Source organism: Pithys albifrons, chromosome 8 (genome assembly GCF_047495875.1).
Source record: "Pithys albifrons albifrons isolate INPA30051 chromosome 8, PitAlb_v1, whole genome shotgun sequence".
NCBI lineage: Eukaryota > Metazoa > Chordata > Aves > Passeriformes > Thamnophilidae > Pithys > Pithys albifrons.
The window spans coordinates 6381058-6396859 of NC_092465.1; the positions used below are offsets into that span (position 1 = coordinate 6381058).

At 41.1% G+C, this 15802-nt stretch overlaps 1 protein-coding gene across 1 annotated transcript in view; it reads right to left on the reverse strand.

The window, feature by feature from the left end:
- THSD7B (thrombospondin type 1 domain containing 7B) overlaps positions 1-15802 on the reverse strand; it is a 310428-nt gene that overhangs the window by 158425 nt on the left and 136201 nt on the right. Inside the window, exons 7-8 of the mRNA XM_071562679.1 lie at positions 13309-13464; positions 11490-11687 (exon numbers count right to left, since the gene is read on the reverse strand). Of these exons, the coding sequence (XP_071418780.1) occupies positions 11490-11687; positions 13309-13464 (354 nt within the window). The remainder of the gene's footprint in view (positions 1-11489; positions 11688-13308; positions 13465-15802) is intronic.

Here is a 15802-nt window from a genome sequence, read left to right on the forward strand (position 1 = left end):
CAAGACTTATCTTTCATTCCCACTCAACAGCCTTCAGAGCTACTGTACAAAGGTGGCTCTCACAATCACTCCTGTCCAGCACACACCATGCAGCACCAAAGGAATTTCTGCTACGGAAAAAGCCCTCCATAGGGCCACCCAGCAGGGAAGGATTAGATTACACAAAAAAAGCCCCTGCTTCTTCCCTCCACTAAAGGGTTGTGGTCAGAGATCAATGTAAGAAGCTGTCTACTGAAGTCAGACTCAAATTATTCCCGAATTTGACCCTTGGGAGCAGGCTGCTGCTGACTGGGAGCACAGCACACAGGAGAACCCAGGGGCAGCTCCCACACCCTGCCTGAGGAACACGGAGCAGAGGCCTCATGGCTGCAGGATGCTCCCAGCCTTTGCTTCTGCATCTCCCCTCTCCCTCACCCCAAACCCTCCTGCAGAATGAGCTGGAGGAAGGCCCCAGCCCCACACACCCTTGGCTTCTTACACGTACTCGCTCTGTGCAAGGTCTCAGTCTCCTTTCTGAACAATCAGACTGAGTTTATTTCTACTTCATACAGAACTTACCTGGCTTATTCTGAAACATTTCTTTCTTTCATGAGTTATGAGTTGGACTCTGTCCCACTAAGCCTCACACACAGAATGCAATAGAACACAGCCAGTTTCTTTACACTAATGATCTCCTGTTTAATTTAAACCTCCTATACTGTTGACTAGTTCTCTCAGGAAAAGAAGTCTTGGCTACAATAATATTAAACTGTAAATTGGACAGTCTTCTGTCTGTTAAGAATTTGAAAAATATCACACAAATTAAAAACTATTTCCTGGCTTGCTTTAGTCTAGCATTCTAAGGAAATCTGGATTTGCCATCGTACTGTTAATCCATCTGCTGAACACCAGAGATTTTGGAACCTTTTATTAATGTAAATAAAATTTGACAGAGGGGTTGGTCTCTAAGATTCAAATGCCTACTTGAACTACCTGCTGAGTGTTGGAGAAAGTCAGAAGGCACTGCTGCCACTGAGGGAAGTCATCCTGCTGCTGGATGGACTGGGCTGGTCAAACATCAGTACTCAAAACAGGATAAATGTTACGAGTTTACAGAGCACAAAACTTTGCCCATTCACATTTCTTTGGATGTTCAAATTAAGGGCTCAAACCTGCAAAACCTGTGCTGGGCTTTCTTGCAAATTAGCTACAGGATCCTTCACAAAACTTGTGTGAATGGTGTCATGTAAGTATAGTTGAGTATCTGGTTAAAGACAAATGGTTTAAGGACAGTACTAATGCAAAAAGCTTTGAACTAGTGTATCTCAAAGAGATATTAAGAATAGGAAACTAAACCCCGAGGAAGTTTTGAGGTCACAGCTGTGTAAATAAGCTCTAAAAGCACCATCTCAAAACCAGGTGAAAATACCACTGATGCAAATACTATAAATAGCCATTTTCAGAGAGTCCCTTTATATGTATCAAAAGTGACAAGGATGGAACTAAAGCACCAAAATGCCTTAGAGACTCCACTTGGGATGAGGATAAAAAGACATCATAATATTCCTTAAGACACTGTGTGTTTGAGAGACATTGCACAAATGTTACCCAATCATAATCAAGGAGTGAGAAATGCTGTCTTAATATCTACATATGTTAAACATTTCCTTCACTGGTAGAAAACCAGTAAAATTCTTAACCCCTTTTGGAACACATTTAATCCTAAAAATCAGAACCCTTATGGATGAGATTAACCCTCACTGTCACATCTTCCACCTGCTCCCCCTGGTTCCCTCAGCCACCTTTGGGTCACAGATACAGAATCCTGTCCTCAGTAATACTTTTCAAAAGGATCCTTCCAGCCTCCTTCCTCTTCTATCCACATAAGTTAATTTGACAACTTGTCATCAACCTGCCTTTCTAACACAGTTCAAGAAGGACCCTACTTTGCTCACATCTCCCCTTTCTGCATCAGGATTTCCTAAAAAAATTAATAACTTTACAAAAAGAATACAAACTCCACATGTATGTGAAGTTCTGCTTAAAGAAAACAGCCAAGCAGGGATTTTATGCTTTGTGCTCCATGTCACTGAGAAAACAAGAATTCTATTGGTACAGTTATTTTTCTTTTTTTTTTCTGAAACAACCTGACATTTTTGTCTACAATATGAGCAAAACCAAACAAAACTACTATACAATTTCTTTAAAAATTAACTATAAATACTTCTGTGGTTATAAAATACAATACAGAAACTTCATTTCGGTCTCATAATCAAAAGGTTAGAAAAAAATCAAACTCAATAAAGGTTCCCTGGACACTAAAATAGTTTTCAACTATACATATGCACAAGCCCAGTACATAAATGTTAATTCTTCTATACAGTTTCTTCAAACCACTTGCACCAAAGTAACAGACCTCCAGGTCACACAAACATGCCATGCTCTTTGGGTAACCTTTACCACAAGCTCAGATCAACTTGGGTCAAACTTACTCCATAACATTTAAAACATAAAGGGCAATACAGATCTTGCCATTATAACCAATGTTTATATTTCTCTTAATGTTGTAATTCCCATTTCTGAAAGGGCTACCTTGAACCTTTGTTCCAAATCTACAGGTTAAATTTTAGAAACCATCATCACCTGCTGCTCCCTCTCACCAGTGCAGGTGGGAGCTGGATCTTTGGAAATCCATCCCCTCTCTGCTGAAACTGCCACAGGGAAGAAGCAGCCTTTGCCCTCACCATTTTGACACTACTATGAAGTCTTGGGAAACATCTTTACAAGACATCAGGTATTAAAAAGGAGCACTAGATACTGAAAAGGACTGCGGGTTTGCAGAGCAATTCATTTGAGGATATTCTGCACTGACCACAAGCACACTCTAGGCTAGAATGGAAATAATATCTTCACAGGTAGCTGTAATACCTGGTACTGACAAGCACAGGAAGGATGAAAGTTGGCTGTATCCCTAATCAACTCCACTGTATCTCCCTCTGCCAAATACGAGGAGCTAAAATTACCCCTGGGTACCAACTGGAGCTGCCTTCTGGATGAGTGACACAAGACATTTGAAAAAGCACTGTCACAGTTTAGCTGGAAATCATGCAACATATTTGCATTCAGAGACAAAGAAAATGAATCAGAGTATGCTTGAGTTTATCCTCTCAGTTCAAGCCCACAAATTTCCACCTTTCCAGCACGAGATATTTCAGCCTGTACTTTAGTGCAATATTCCTGACTCCAAGACACAGGTATTTACACAAACATAGCTACTACCAGAGTTGTTTATAGACTTTTCAGTTTCTGTCTTACTTGACTTGTGGGCCACACATTTGCTCTAATCTTGAATGAAGTAAAACTGTTAAAGTGTGACTAAGCAAAGCAAGTTCTAACTTCTCAGCAGCTTACCTTAAAATTAGCCTAAAGCTGATCTTCCACTTCTTTTGCAGACATCAGTTTCAGTAGAGGATGTGAAGACAGTACATTCCCTTGAACTCATGGCAGTGTCTGTCCTCAGATTGCTGTGCACCAGTCCTAGGGCAGGGCACAATCTGCATTTTGTCTTTCTAAATGTTTCCAGCAGGAGACAACAAATCTTTGGCACAGCACCAGCTGCTGTGAGGTAAGGCTTGATGGAGGTAACTAAATCCAGTCCACCTGGCTCATTAGCAGCCAGCCTGCTCCAAGAGCACATCAATCTTTATGACTACAAGAAAAACAGGTCTCAAATCTAGTGAACAAACCACTCATCAGCCTTGCTACTACACTGCAACATCCTCCTTCCACCATGGCTGCTAAATGAGAAATGTGGGTCCTATCTAATTGTCAGAAAGCTTTGCTTTCAGATTTAGGATTAGCTTTTAGGATTTGTGTCTCTAACAGGAATACACACTGGTTTGGGATCAGCAGCTCCAGTGACAAGGTATGGTGGGATCCACTCAGGAACTCACAGGAGGAATGAGCAGTGCAGTGTAAAAGGCTCAGCCCCATCATGGTAACTGAACCTGCAGGCTTGAAGAGCTGGTACCTGTTTGATTTTATGGATTCTACATGCAAGTGGGTCAAGTAAAGGTATAATTTTACCATTCCCCACAAAATAATTCCAAATCTAAGAGCTGTAAAGTTGCCTCTCCTCCAGTTTGTATGCACATGACCAGTTCATAGCTCTGTGTATTAATCCTCCCCTCCTCAGGCACAACTCTCACTGCCAGCTCTGCCCTGTTAATGCTGACAGAACACAGAGAAGTGTATCAGTCTGTCTTTTTGAACCTCAATGATTCAAGAAGCTGAAACAAAACAGCTCCTAATCCATTGACCAGCTTTTTAACTTTTAACTGGACACTGTTCTCTCACTCCTGTGTATCACTCGGAGCGTGATCTCCTCCCGCCCTGCTCGGGATGTCACAGCCCTCACAGGCACTGAAGAAAAATTGATTTTCATTACTCCATCTGTTAAGGTCAGCTTAAACACTGGTGCATTTCACATTAACTTGAAAACAAGTATTTTAATTTCACAAATAAAACCACTTCTTGTAGTTTCCAAGAGTTTCTGTTTCTAAAATAAGGAATTAACAAAATCTAAGCTTATGCTACTCTTACAGGAGAAACAAAATCTCAGTGTACCATTAGATATGGTGCTGCATCACTGGACATAATGCATCAATGGGGATTCAAGGTCTTATTCTGATATGTCACTTCAGACTCATTTTTGATAAATTCAACACAGTCTTTTCTCTGAGAAATTACACAGACTCTGCAAATTCATTCTAAATCCTTAATCCATTGCAAAATGAAATTTCATGAATTCTACCCAGGTAAGAACTCGGCTTTGCTAAGACTGGACCCGATGATCTTAAAGGTCTTTTCCAACCTAAATGATGCCATGATTCATGTTAAAGCAGGACTTGTCAGATCACTTCATGCCCTCCAACAGGACAGCCCTTCTCAGGGACCACAGAACCTCCTGGGATGGACCTGGGAGCACAGACAGGTAGCTGAGCACACCACTGTTAATGTTCTACCCCCGAAGAGTCTTCAGCTTCTGCAAGTGCAGAGCTTCACTGTCAACCTGTGGCAGAACATGATATTGGATCTTAAAAAAACACTGCTTTGATTACCTTCCTTCCCTTTCCTCTTCAATTCCAACAGGAATTCAGTGTCTGCTCTGTCAATCGAGACGTGTGAATAATGGATTTCTGTTTGGGCATTGAACCAAAAAAATAAAAGAAAAAAGGAAAAAAGGGAAAAGGAAGGAAAAAAACCTGTTTAGAGTAATCTGAAGAGAGACTGAAGGTGGATTTAGGAAAAAAGTAATTTCAAGATAAGGCAGAATGTTTGCTTAATATGAAAGGAGTATTTTGCTTTTCTGTTAATAACCTTTTAAAAATATTTTGATTTTTTAATTTTGTTTATGACAGTTCATTTAAAAAAAACCCACACACATTAACCCTTTAATCTAAAAAATTCTGAAAGAAAATATTTTGACTCTGAAATACTGTTCTCCAGTTTTACAAATAAAACTGTCTGATGGAACAGAAATTTGGGAATAGATGTATTTCAATAAAAAGGTGCATTTTTTCAGCGAACTTACTGACACTTAAAAACAAAAACCCTCTTGTTTTCTTGGGAGGTGCCATTTTAAATACCAACTGTCAAGAACCAAAGAGATGGCACAGTGCAATAAAATAAACTGTTGTGCTGAAGTTGCTGTTGCCAGCACAGCCAGAACAGCAGCAGCAGTGCTTGCATAAAGGTTTTCTGCTTGAAACCAAAAGCAGCCACAGGCCTAAAAGTTTGGTGGCCACTCTTGTTTTGTGGGTTTCTTCTACTCACCAACCTCTGCAAATATGCCCTGGAGTCTTGGGAGTTTGGGTTGGGTTGTTTCTTCTGGCCCCACACTGCTGAAATGAGGACGATTGACTTTTCCCTCCACAGGATTTCTGTTCCTGCCTCTCCTCACAGCCTTGTGTTTGGAGGCTCAGGGATCCCAGGCTCAGGGATGCCCCAGCTCAGGTAACTCCTGCAGCTTGAACCCAACAGCTTATTCCACTGAGACTGGTTAAAGGAAACCTCTTGCCACCATAACAGCCATAACAGTAGCGTTTTATTTCTAAGCCCTGACCTTGGCAGTTTTCTGTAGCAGCTCTGAGTCCCAAGACCTGCCTGACATTATTCATTTATCACATTTGGCTGGGAAGGGTGCACAGAAACCCCCAAAGCTTCTGGGAGAACCAGGTGAGGCAGAAGCTGCTGAAGATGGTGTTTCTTCTGTGACAGGTCCCAGGAACAGTCCTTTGGGTGCTACAGAAGAGGCAGCAGCGTTTGCCTGGGCCCCTCTGGGCTCAGCATCTGCACCTCCCCAGCACTGCATGGACTGTGCTTGGATAAGGAACAGAGAGATCATTCAGCACTGCTATAAATACTGTCCTCACAAAGGAAGACAACTCTGCAAGTTTGGATTGCCAGGTTGGAAGGAGCACTGAAGAACCCGATCTAGAGGGTGGCATCCATGTCCATGGTGGAGGATGTGGGTGTGTGTTTGGAATTAGATGACCCTCAAGGTCCCTTCCAGCCCAAACCATTCTCTGATTCTATGAATTTTAACTCCCACAAACCAAAGAAACCCTGACATCCAAGTTGACACTACAGAAAGGCAAATACTCAGCAGCTTTTGAGCTGTGACTGGATTTGTTAACCAGGAGTAGAGTAAAAGAGCCCAAATCCAGCAAAATCACACAACCTTTGCATTAAACCTTGTTGCTGATCTAATAATTTCTGATTAAAACAATTAAGCCTTTGGGTATGAATTATTTCCTATTTTTGATTAGTTAGACACTATGCTGTTCACTGTCACAGAGAAATTGTCTTTCCTACTAATAATTCTTCTGGTAGGAATCAGAACAAGCAGAAGCAAATTAATAAATGATGACATGGGAATTACAACAAAATAGATTGACAACTTGTGGGTATGATTCTGAATAATAATATTTTACAATCTATTCATGAGCACTGTTAATAGGTGAGAATTCATTTATGGGACTGTCAGAAACATTTATAAAATGCTTGGGAAAGGAATTGTTACTTTTATGAGTCATGCTTGTTATTTCATGAATTTATTGTTATAGTTCCCCTTAGGTATGTTTTCCTTACCAAAAAGACTACTCTGCTCACAAGCTGCATAAGGGGCATTTCTGAAAACACACAGTTTGGTTTGACATTTGTCTTGCTTCAATCTTATTTTCTATCATTATTGCAGCCTAAAACAGATATGGAAAATAACAATAAAAAGGGTGCCCAAATTCCTTCATCAGACTGAACCCAACAACACTTTTACTTCAAAATATATGTTTATATATTTCTTAGCACTTAAATCAAACAACTGTGAAACTACCTTTGAAGGCACAACTGGACTCACCATACTCCAAGAGCTTGCACCTCTCACAAGGACAGAAGAAGCAAAGCACACAAAAAGTGATTATGACCATTGTTTCCAAAAAACTTGAAATGCAATACATTTTGGCTACTACCCAATTGCACTTGAAAATGAGAATGTTCATGTTTTGTGAACTGGAAAGTTTTCAGAGTTATTTTCACCTGATCAATGCACAGCACTGTCATCAACACTGCCCAAAATCAAATGGCAAATACTTGCAACCATCTGATCAAGAAAACGTCACTAACAGCCAATTATTCAATTCCTTGTTGAACAACTGAAAACAACTCAAAAAAAATCACAAATAATTTGAGTAGTCTGTGAATATAAAACAAGGGTTTTCACATAAATTCATAGATCTAAATTACAGATCCATGTACCCAATGATATACCATTCAATTTCTATTATTTTCCTATACTATTTTTTTGGCTTCACAGACTTTCCCAAAAATATCCATTGTCCTTCATTAGCTAAGTAAAAAACACTTTGCTGAAAAATTTTGTTTGGAAAAAACATGCAATAGAGGTCTTTTCCCATTCTACCCATTACTTCACGTTGCATTTCTACACATTATTTAATTTCATTTGATTTATTACACCACTGTCTTTTGTTGATAGAGAAGAAGAGCACTCGAGGGATACAGACCAGACAGTAAGAGCATCTCACACGCATCATATACATGTTCAGTAACTTATTAACAAAGATTAGAGACACGGCCAGTGGGAGCAGACACCTAACAATGACAAAGTAATGAGATTATTACTGTCTTCTCATTACTCCTCATCTATGCTAAAGTACCGCAAATCACAAATTACAGACTCCAGCTACTCCATAAAAAAACTGCTGTACACAGTATGTGCTCTGTGGAGGCCACTTCATTATCATAGATTATCCTATTTAAGAAACAAAAAGTCATTTCTGTACCTCTAGACTGAGCAGAAGTACAAGTGCTACATCACTGAAATTCATATTAGTCCTTGCAAAGCTCTTGCTTTGACAGGGAAGCCTTCAGAGAAACCCTGGAAACCAGAGTCACACCCACCTGGGACTTGCTCCCAACCTGTCCAAGCTCCAGCTCAGAGCAGCAGTTTGTTACCTGGGTCAGTACCACAAAATCTCACCAGAGGATGGCTTTTTAACACAGAAAGAAAGGACACTACAGGGTTTTCAAAGGTGAGGTTTCAGCTGGAGAGAGATGTTTGTTGGTCACCCTTCCCTTCTCACCTTTCCCATGGCACAAGCTGGCACCACGAGTGTGCAACAGATGGGGAAAGGGAGGAAGACAATGGGGTGGCCAGAAGTTGGACAGAGAAGGGCTAATGCCTTGTTATCTTCACTTGCTGTCTATGAACACATTTCAGAAAGAAAGATGCACCTCCAAGCTCCACCTTGCTGGAGGGAAGTTTAATCCAACAGGATCCCACAGGCTCTGCCAGCAGCAGCAGAAGAGTCCTCTGCTGTGGGAGAGGACTATAAAACATGGCCAGCTCCCCTCCACTGCAACCACTGTAATCAGAGCTCATTTTTTGCAAGATTAAAAACAGGCTCCTCATGACAAAGGCCTCACGTCTCTGAGCTGGGAGGGCAGCACAGAACAGCCCAGTGTCACCCAGCAGAGCACAGGCTGGTGAAGGACTCAGGTCCGGCCATGGTGGGCATGGAGGAAGAAGGGAGGGTGGGCAAGGGCAAAAGCCATGATGCCAAGCTCTTCTGCAGCGGGGCTGACACAAACAGCACTGAGACCAGCTCCTTCTCAGGAGGAGTCAACCAACACACTGCAGCAAGGACAGGAGAGCATCATGCCAAGTCTGGCATTTATGGAAGATGAGGGTGTTTTGCAGGCAGAGACACAGAGAAGACCCAAAGCACCCTAATGAACATTACCCAAGCCCAAATGAAGTGCTGTTAAGATAATGATACACCAGATTTTGTCATTTAACGGGGTCCAAAATATTTTTTTCATCCCTGTAGGCTTTCAGTGGGAATACTGAACAACAATGTCAGGATTACTGGATTTTAGGAGACAGAACTGAATTCTACAAAAGATGCTTAAGTAAATGAAAACACCAGCACACAACACAGATATCCCAAATGCTTTCAGCAGGGCCCTTCCTTGCACAGAATACTGAACCCATGTGCAATGCTGAGCATGAGCACAGACCTTATGCTATTTTACCCATAATTGATACATTTGCTTTACACAATTCCCTCCTGGTCTCTTACCACCAACTAACCAGCTATTCCAAGTAAAACACATTATGCAAGTCTGACACCTACTTCAAATTTTATCCAAAAAAGAGACTACTTCTCTCGAAGGAAATTTAGCTAAGGCAATATTACAGAAGGAAATAAGGTTATGAACAAAGCAACCAATGGTACTGGATTGTGGGAAGAATAAACAATTTGATTTTTTTTCCTACTTCTACTTGAAGGACCTTCCAGACCTCTTCTACTCAATCAAAAAATCAGAAAGGCTTAAAGTAGCATTAACCTGACTAGAGATCTGGATACTTCCTTGTGAAACCTCCTCAGTTTTAACTGGACCCTGATCATGTCTAGTGACAATGTTTGCCTTGGGATGGCAGGGTAGGAAGAATGTCCCAATGTATTTTTTTGTAACTAGAACACGCAGAGTAATTGAAATGGAAAGGGTATTGAGAGACTTCCAATACCTTGGTGAACAATGGAGTGAAGAAGTGACACTTCAAAGGCCTGGCTGAAGGATCACAGCCACAGAGAACAGCTTGATCAGAGCCCTGTCAAGGAGCATCTGCATGGACCAGGCTTTGCTTCCCAGTCACAGGTTGGTGCATGGGCATGGATGCTGGCACAGCTCTAGCACTGGGAAGGACATGGTGCTCCGTAGCAACACCATCCCCCTGCACACTTCACTGCAGGCCTGGACCCACAGTTATCATCACACATCAGGAGAGACCACTCAGACAAGATTCACAGTCAGCTCTTTGCTGACTCCACTATATTCTGGCTGTGTCATTTTATAACAGTTGAAGATTTCTTTTTTTTTTCCCATTCTCACAAATTTACAAGAAAACCACAGAGATTTAAAGGTATTTCAGGAGAACCTGTTCTCTTCAGACAAAGCAGCATCATTTCTTTTTGTCACGTTCTAATACCTCGTCAAGTGGTTACTATTTTAACCACTTGCCAATTAACCCCTCTTGTTATCAACTTGAAATTGTTTCCTGTGATCAGTCTCAGCACCACATAAAAGAAGAATTCTCCATTTCAGACACAATATCAGGCTCTAAAGTTTCACAGTTTTGCCACTTTTCAGATGATAGCACAGTCTTGCTGCTACTAAGGACTGCAAAATTGTGCTCCATGTAATTGAATCTAAAGATCTGACAACACTGACCTTATCAAGAAGTGGAACCTTTGGCTGAGGTTCAAACCACACAGAAGAAATAAGATCTTGCTGGTTGTTTGTAAACGTCACATAGAAATGTACTTATTCATTATTAGCAACTTGTACACTGAACACTCTGCAGGGCTCAAACTGCTGCCAAGTGAAGGATTACTCTGTACAATCACTTCAGTTACATCTTAGTCTTGTGTTAATTTTGGCAGCACAACCAAGCATCCCTTCTCATGACTGTAACAGGGTTATAGCAATGAGATAAACATTCAGACCACACAGTAAAAACAGAGAAGAAATGCTAAAGGCTGGATTAATATTTTGAATGCCCATAGTGCTGCTGACCTCAGTGACAACCCTACTTCAGTCCAAGATGAGCAAGAAGGAGGATTTCAGGGAGAATCAGAACAGAACACTGGTATCCCACTTTTGTGGTGGTAAGGCCAGGAATGACAACACATGACCTGCACTGGTGAGTCATCTCCTTTAGGATAAAATAAGAGAAAGCTCCAGGCAAAATCCCAAGTCCTGTCAGCACAGGGCTCTCATACGCAATACAGCAAACTCAAAAATCTCAAACTTCCATAAAAACTCAGTAAGAAGCTTTGTAAATACTTGCAAATGCTCTGCAGCAATGTGTCATTGTTAGAAGGAGGCACCAAAACCCACAGAGCTTTTGAGCCCATCCCCCTGCTCACCTTCCCTGCTCCTGCAGACAGACTTCAGGACACGGTGTCCAGGCCCACAGTTCCCACGGTCAGTCACACATATTCCTTCTGAAACCACCCACTCGTAGCACACTGGATCTTCACAAGGAATAGACTCCACTAAATGAGGACAATCTGCCAGGGTGCCCACTGGATCCACGATCACTTGTCTGTGTCTCATCCTAAAGCCTGGAAAAGCAGAACTGAATTAACTGGACCACAGTAAAAATATTTATACAACCATCTTGTAGCAAGAGGATATACAGGGCACCTGGAACTGGGGGATATAAAGACAAAAAAAAGAGTACAACAATTACAAACTGGACTGACTGGGATAGCACTTGGCAGTGTGTGCCCACAGCCTGGGCATGCAAAATGTAACAGTGCATAAAGAATTCCAGCAACCCATATTTTTCACATTTCTTTTTCCTTTTCATCAACATTAGATAGAAACACACATGTCAAAATATAGAAATTTACCAGTGATGCATATATTAATGCAATAAGAGCATTAAGATAAAAAGAGAGGAACAGTTAAGGAACTGAAGATATAAAAAACGTCTATATTCTGCCTGGGAATCCTCCAACGAAAAGACTTGTTTGGAGACACAGCAGAGCAGTTTACTAAGAAATTAGTATTCTGCTTTATGAAGGTGTAAGGTTTTCTGATACATAATGCATATCAGACCTCTTTGAAATGACATCCTATTAAACTGGAAGATTCAAATGTAAAGTGGAAGAAAAAGGTTACAGAAATAATCATAGAATTGATTATATAATCTACCTCCTTCTGAATAAAGCCAAAAGTCATATTGCTATACAAAATGCAGAACTAATACACAAGTACCTTTCAGCATATCCTGGTATGTAAATAACACAGAATTCCAAGAAAAAAGCAGAAAAAAATACACGGTGGTCTTTCCTCCCACAGTCTCAGAGCTGGGGTAAATACACTCCCTTAGCAGAGGCCCCATGGAAATTCTTGGGCCATGAAACAGAAAATTAAAAATAAAACATTGCAGAGAACATAACAGATCAAACTTCTGCAGTTCTCAAATGAGCAAAAAGAAATTATTCAGACCTATTTAAGCATTAAATGCTTTTGCAAGTATTTATATTTGAACATATATTCTTTATTATTTCTCTTTTAATTTTAAAAATATGACCAGTTCAAGTCATTTCACAAGCTTAGGCAGTGCTCAGAAAAGGATAATTTCCCAACAATAACATCCATTCCCTGATATGAACCCCAAGAGTCATCTTGCCAGCTTAGAGCCTTAGGAATCTGAACCTGTTGTAGCAACAAACACGTACAGCAGTCAATTAAAACCCAGGAGAGGTTAAATTTTATTTGTATATTCTTCTTCAGGAATTTAAACCAAACCCAGAAGAATAAGAACAACCTCTTGGGTCGGCCTGCCTCCAGATTTCAGGGCTGTGGGATGCACCTGAGTCCTGACACATTCCAGCCTGCGCTCCAGGCATGCAGCAGGACCTCCAAGGGGGATCAGAGAGGAACAGCCTGGCAGCTGCATGCCCAAGGAATCCTCCTTTTTCCCAAGTGCAGTGCAGGATAAAAGAATCTGAATCAGGCTGAAAAATCTTATCTTTTTTTTATTTCTCACACGAGTAACTGCAAAAAGCTTTTAAAGGTCACATTCTACTACACACATCTAAGAGCTTCATCCTATGTTAGATTATTTTTTAAAAAACCACATTACTCTCCCGACATAGAATTTGACCCCAGTGCTTATGCAGTATTATCCATGCCCTGCTGCCCAAGGACCAGCCCAGGGCAGCCCTCACCCACCTCTGCCTCCGTGGCGGTGCTGGCAGTTCTCGTGCTGGCAGGGCCCCCACGCCGACCACAGGGACACCACGCACTCAGCTGGGCACGGCAGGTGACACACCTGGGAGCTGGAGGGGGCAGCACCCTGGCAAAGCTTCCCATCCACAGGCCTAGCCACTAAGAGAGAAAAAAAAAGAAAATCAAGGCTGTAGCATCACCCTGACCAACACACAACGCTCCAGAAGTTTACTGCTGACCTGGGTTTTTCCAAGTGTGCCAAAAATCCAGTGATTTCTCCGGGGTCTTATCTCCCAGAGCAAAAAGTTAATCCTGTGTTCAGCAAGGCATGTAAGAGTTTTATCTAAATGGTCCATACTCAGCAAGCCAATTAAGAGTAGGCTTAGTGGTAAACAGGAGCTTTAAAATTAAATGCAATGCTGATTTTCGACAATGCTGGAGCAATAAACTGCAGTTACAGCCAAGGAGACCTCTTTACTCCAGACTGAAGAGAAAGACATGTAAGAAGGAAATCCAAAAAGTTCACACTGCAACTGGGAGCCAGGCAGAGGCAGGTGACTAAAACACAAGCACCAGGGAATTTCCCCATCCCCATCTGAAGGATCCAGCCCTTTGAATTTTGTTCATCTACTTCCAATAAAATTGAGCAGAGGTCTCGTTTTCTTCTCTGCAGACACATGCAGAAAGCATCTTTCCTGCCTGGGAGGTGAGACACTGACTTGAGTTACCTGCACCCAAGGCGGGACTGGATCTCCAATCCTCTTTATCCCAAAAATGAGCTGGCTCCAAACTCTGCCAAGTACCAGTTTACTTGATACCGACAATAAATTTGGAAATTTGACTCTCTTTGTATTTTCACTTATCATAAGAAATTTCTAGTTTCAATTAACTTCTTTCACCTTTTTATTTGGGGCAGAGAAAGGAAGGAAAAGAACAGGAAAGACTCTTCAATCTGAGTCATTATATGATATTGCATTTAATTACATTATGGGCTGAATTTGGCTGTCTCTTTAGATAAATCAATATCAAAGCAGCCTTTCAAAAGGCAAAGGCTTGTTTGAGTTTACTCTGCCATGGTATTACCAAGACTTCATTAATTTTTATAGCTACTGAGTTTGTTTTATCCTCATTTTTATTTTTAATTCTGTTTTTCTTTGCTTTCATGCATGGAATTGATTTGAAAAGAATTTATAAAGACATGCCCAGTATATGAGTAATCTTTCCTTTCTCTGATATTTTACCATTTTCTTTAAAATGAATCATTTGAAGAAAAACACAAGTTCTTTTTTTCTGAACACAAGCCTTCAGTGCTCAAAATCCCTACACATTTTGCTCAGACTTCAGACAGTATCAGTGCTTATGATTCCAGCTCATCAGAATAACAGGATTAAACAACAGTGTGATTTAATTCTAAGCTGAAAGATAATATATTAGTAAAAAAGACCTTTTCCTGAATGACTTCTGAGACACTGTAAGGCCTTTGACATGTTCATTTAGAGATTAGAATGAGGTGGCATAAATCCAATTCACCTGAATGCTCACAGAGAGAGACCTTTTCTGGAGACCTTGCAAGTGAAGTGACAGACAGAATGAGATAAATATTAGAGTTTTAAGGATAAGAGTATTTCTTTTACCGAGAAGTCCCATGAATGGCCTAACCTGCCTTTCAGCATCAAGCTTTGCAAAACTGTATCAGTTTTTCAGAGTTCACTTGAAGAAATGAAAGGAAATAAAATTGAGTGCAGATGATCAACCCAAGGAATGAAGTCCAGTCCCACTCTGCTCTAATCAAGGTGTTGTTGCTGGAAATGGCTCCTCACTGATTTTTAGGTTGTTTCTATACTGAATTAAACTATTTAAACATGGAAGCCACTACATAAAGCTGGATGGCTCTCCTGCCTTGAAAACCAACCAGTGCACCCAAGGGTATTTTAAACTGATTTTGGATAAAGGAAAAACAGGAAAAATTGATTACTCAAAGTTCAAGGGCCCACCAGTCATGCCAGACTCATGGAAGACCTCTCCCTATTCTGAGGGAAATCCCTGCCTTCCTCTCCCTGCCAACCATTTCCTGCTCCTCTTCCTCCATTGGGCTGATGCCCTATTTAATTCTAGCACTTTTCCCAGGACCTGCATCCTGCCTGTCACTGCAGTAAGACTGCTTGTTTACTCACCTCCTTAGGTAGTTCTTTAAATTCTATAAAAGGTAAATCAGCAAACACTATTCTAATGAAACACACAAACACATTCTAGCTCTGTGCCAGCTCGTACTTGCTCTCCACTGCCTACAATCCTCCAGTCCGAGGCTGCAGGAATTAGACAAGAACAACAAACTCCACACTGCATTAATTAATGCACATACAACACCATCCTTTTGCAACACCCTGCAGGTCCACAGAGCCACAGTTTCCAGTACAACAGCCACAGTGACTGGATGGACCAGCAGAGTCCTCTTTAAAAGACTTTCATTCCTTCTCCAGTCATTTGATTAAAAATG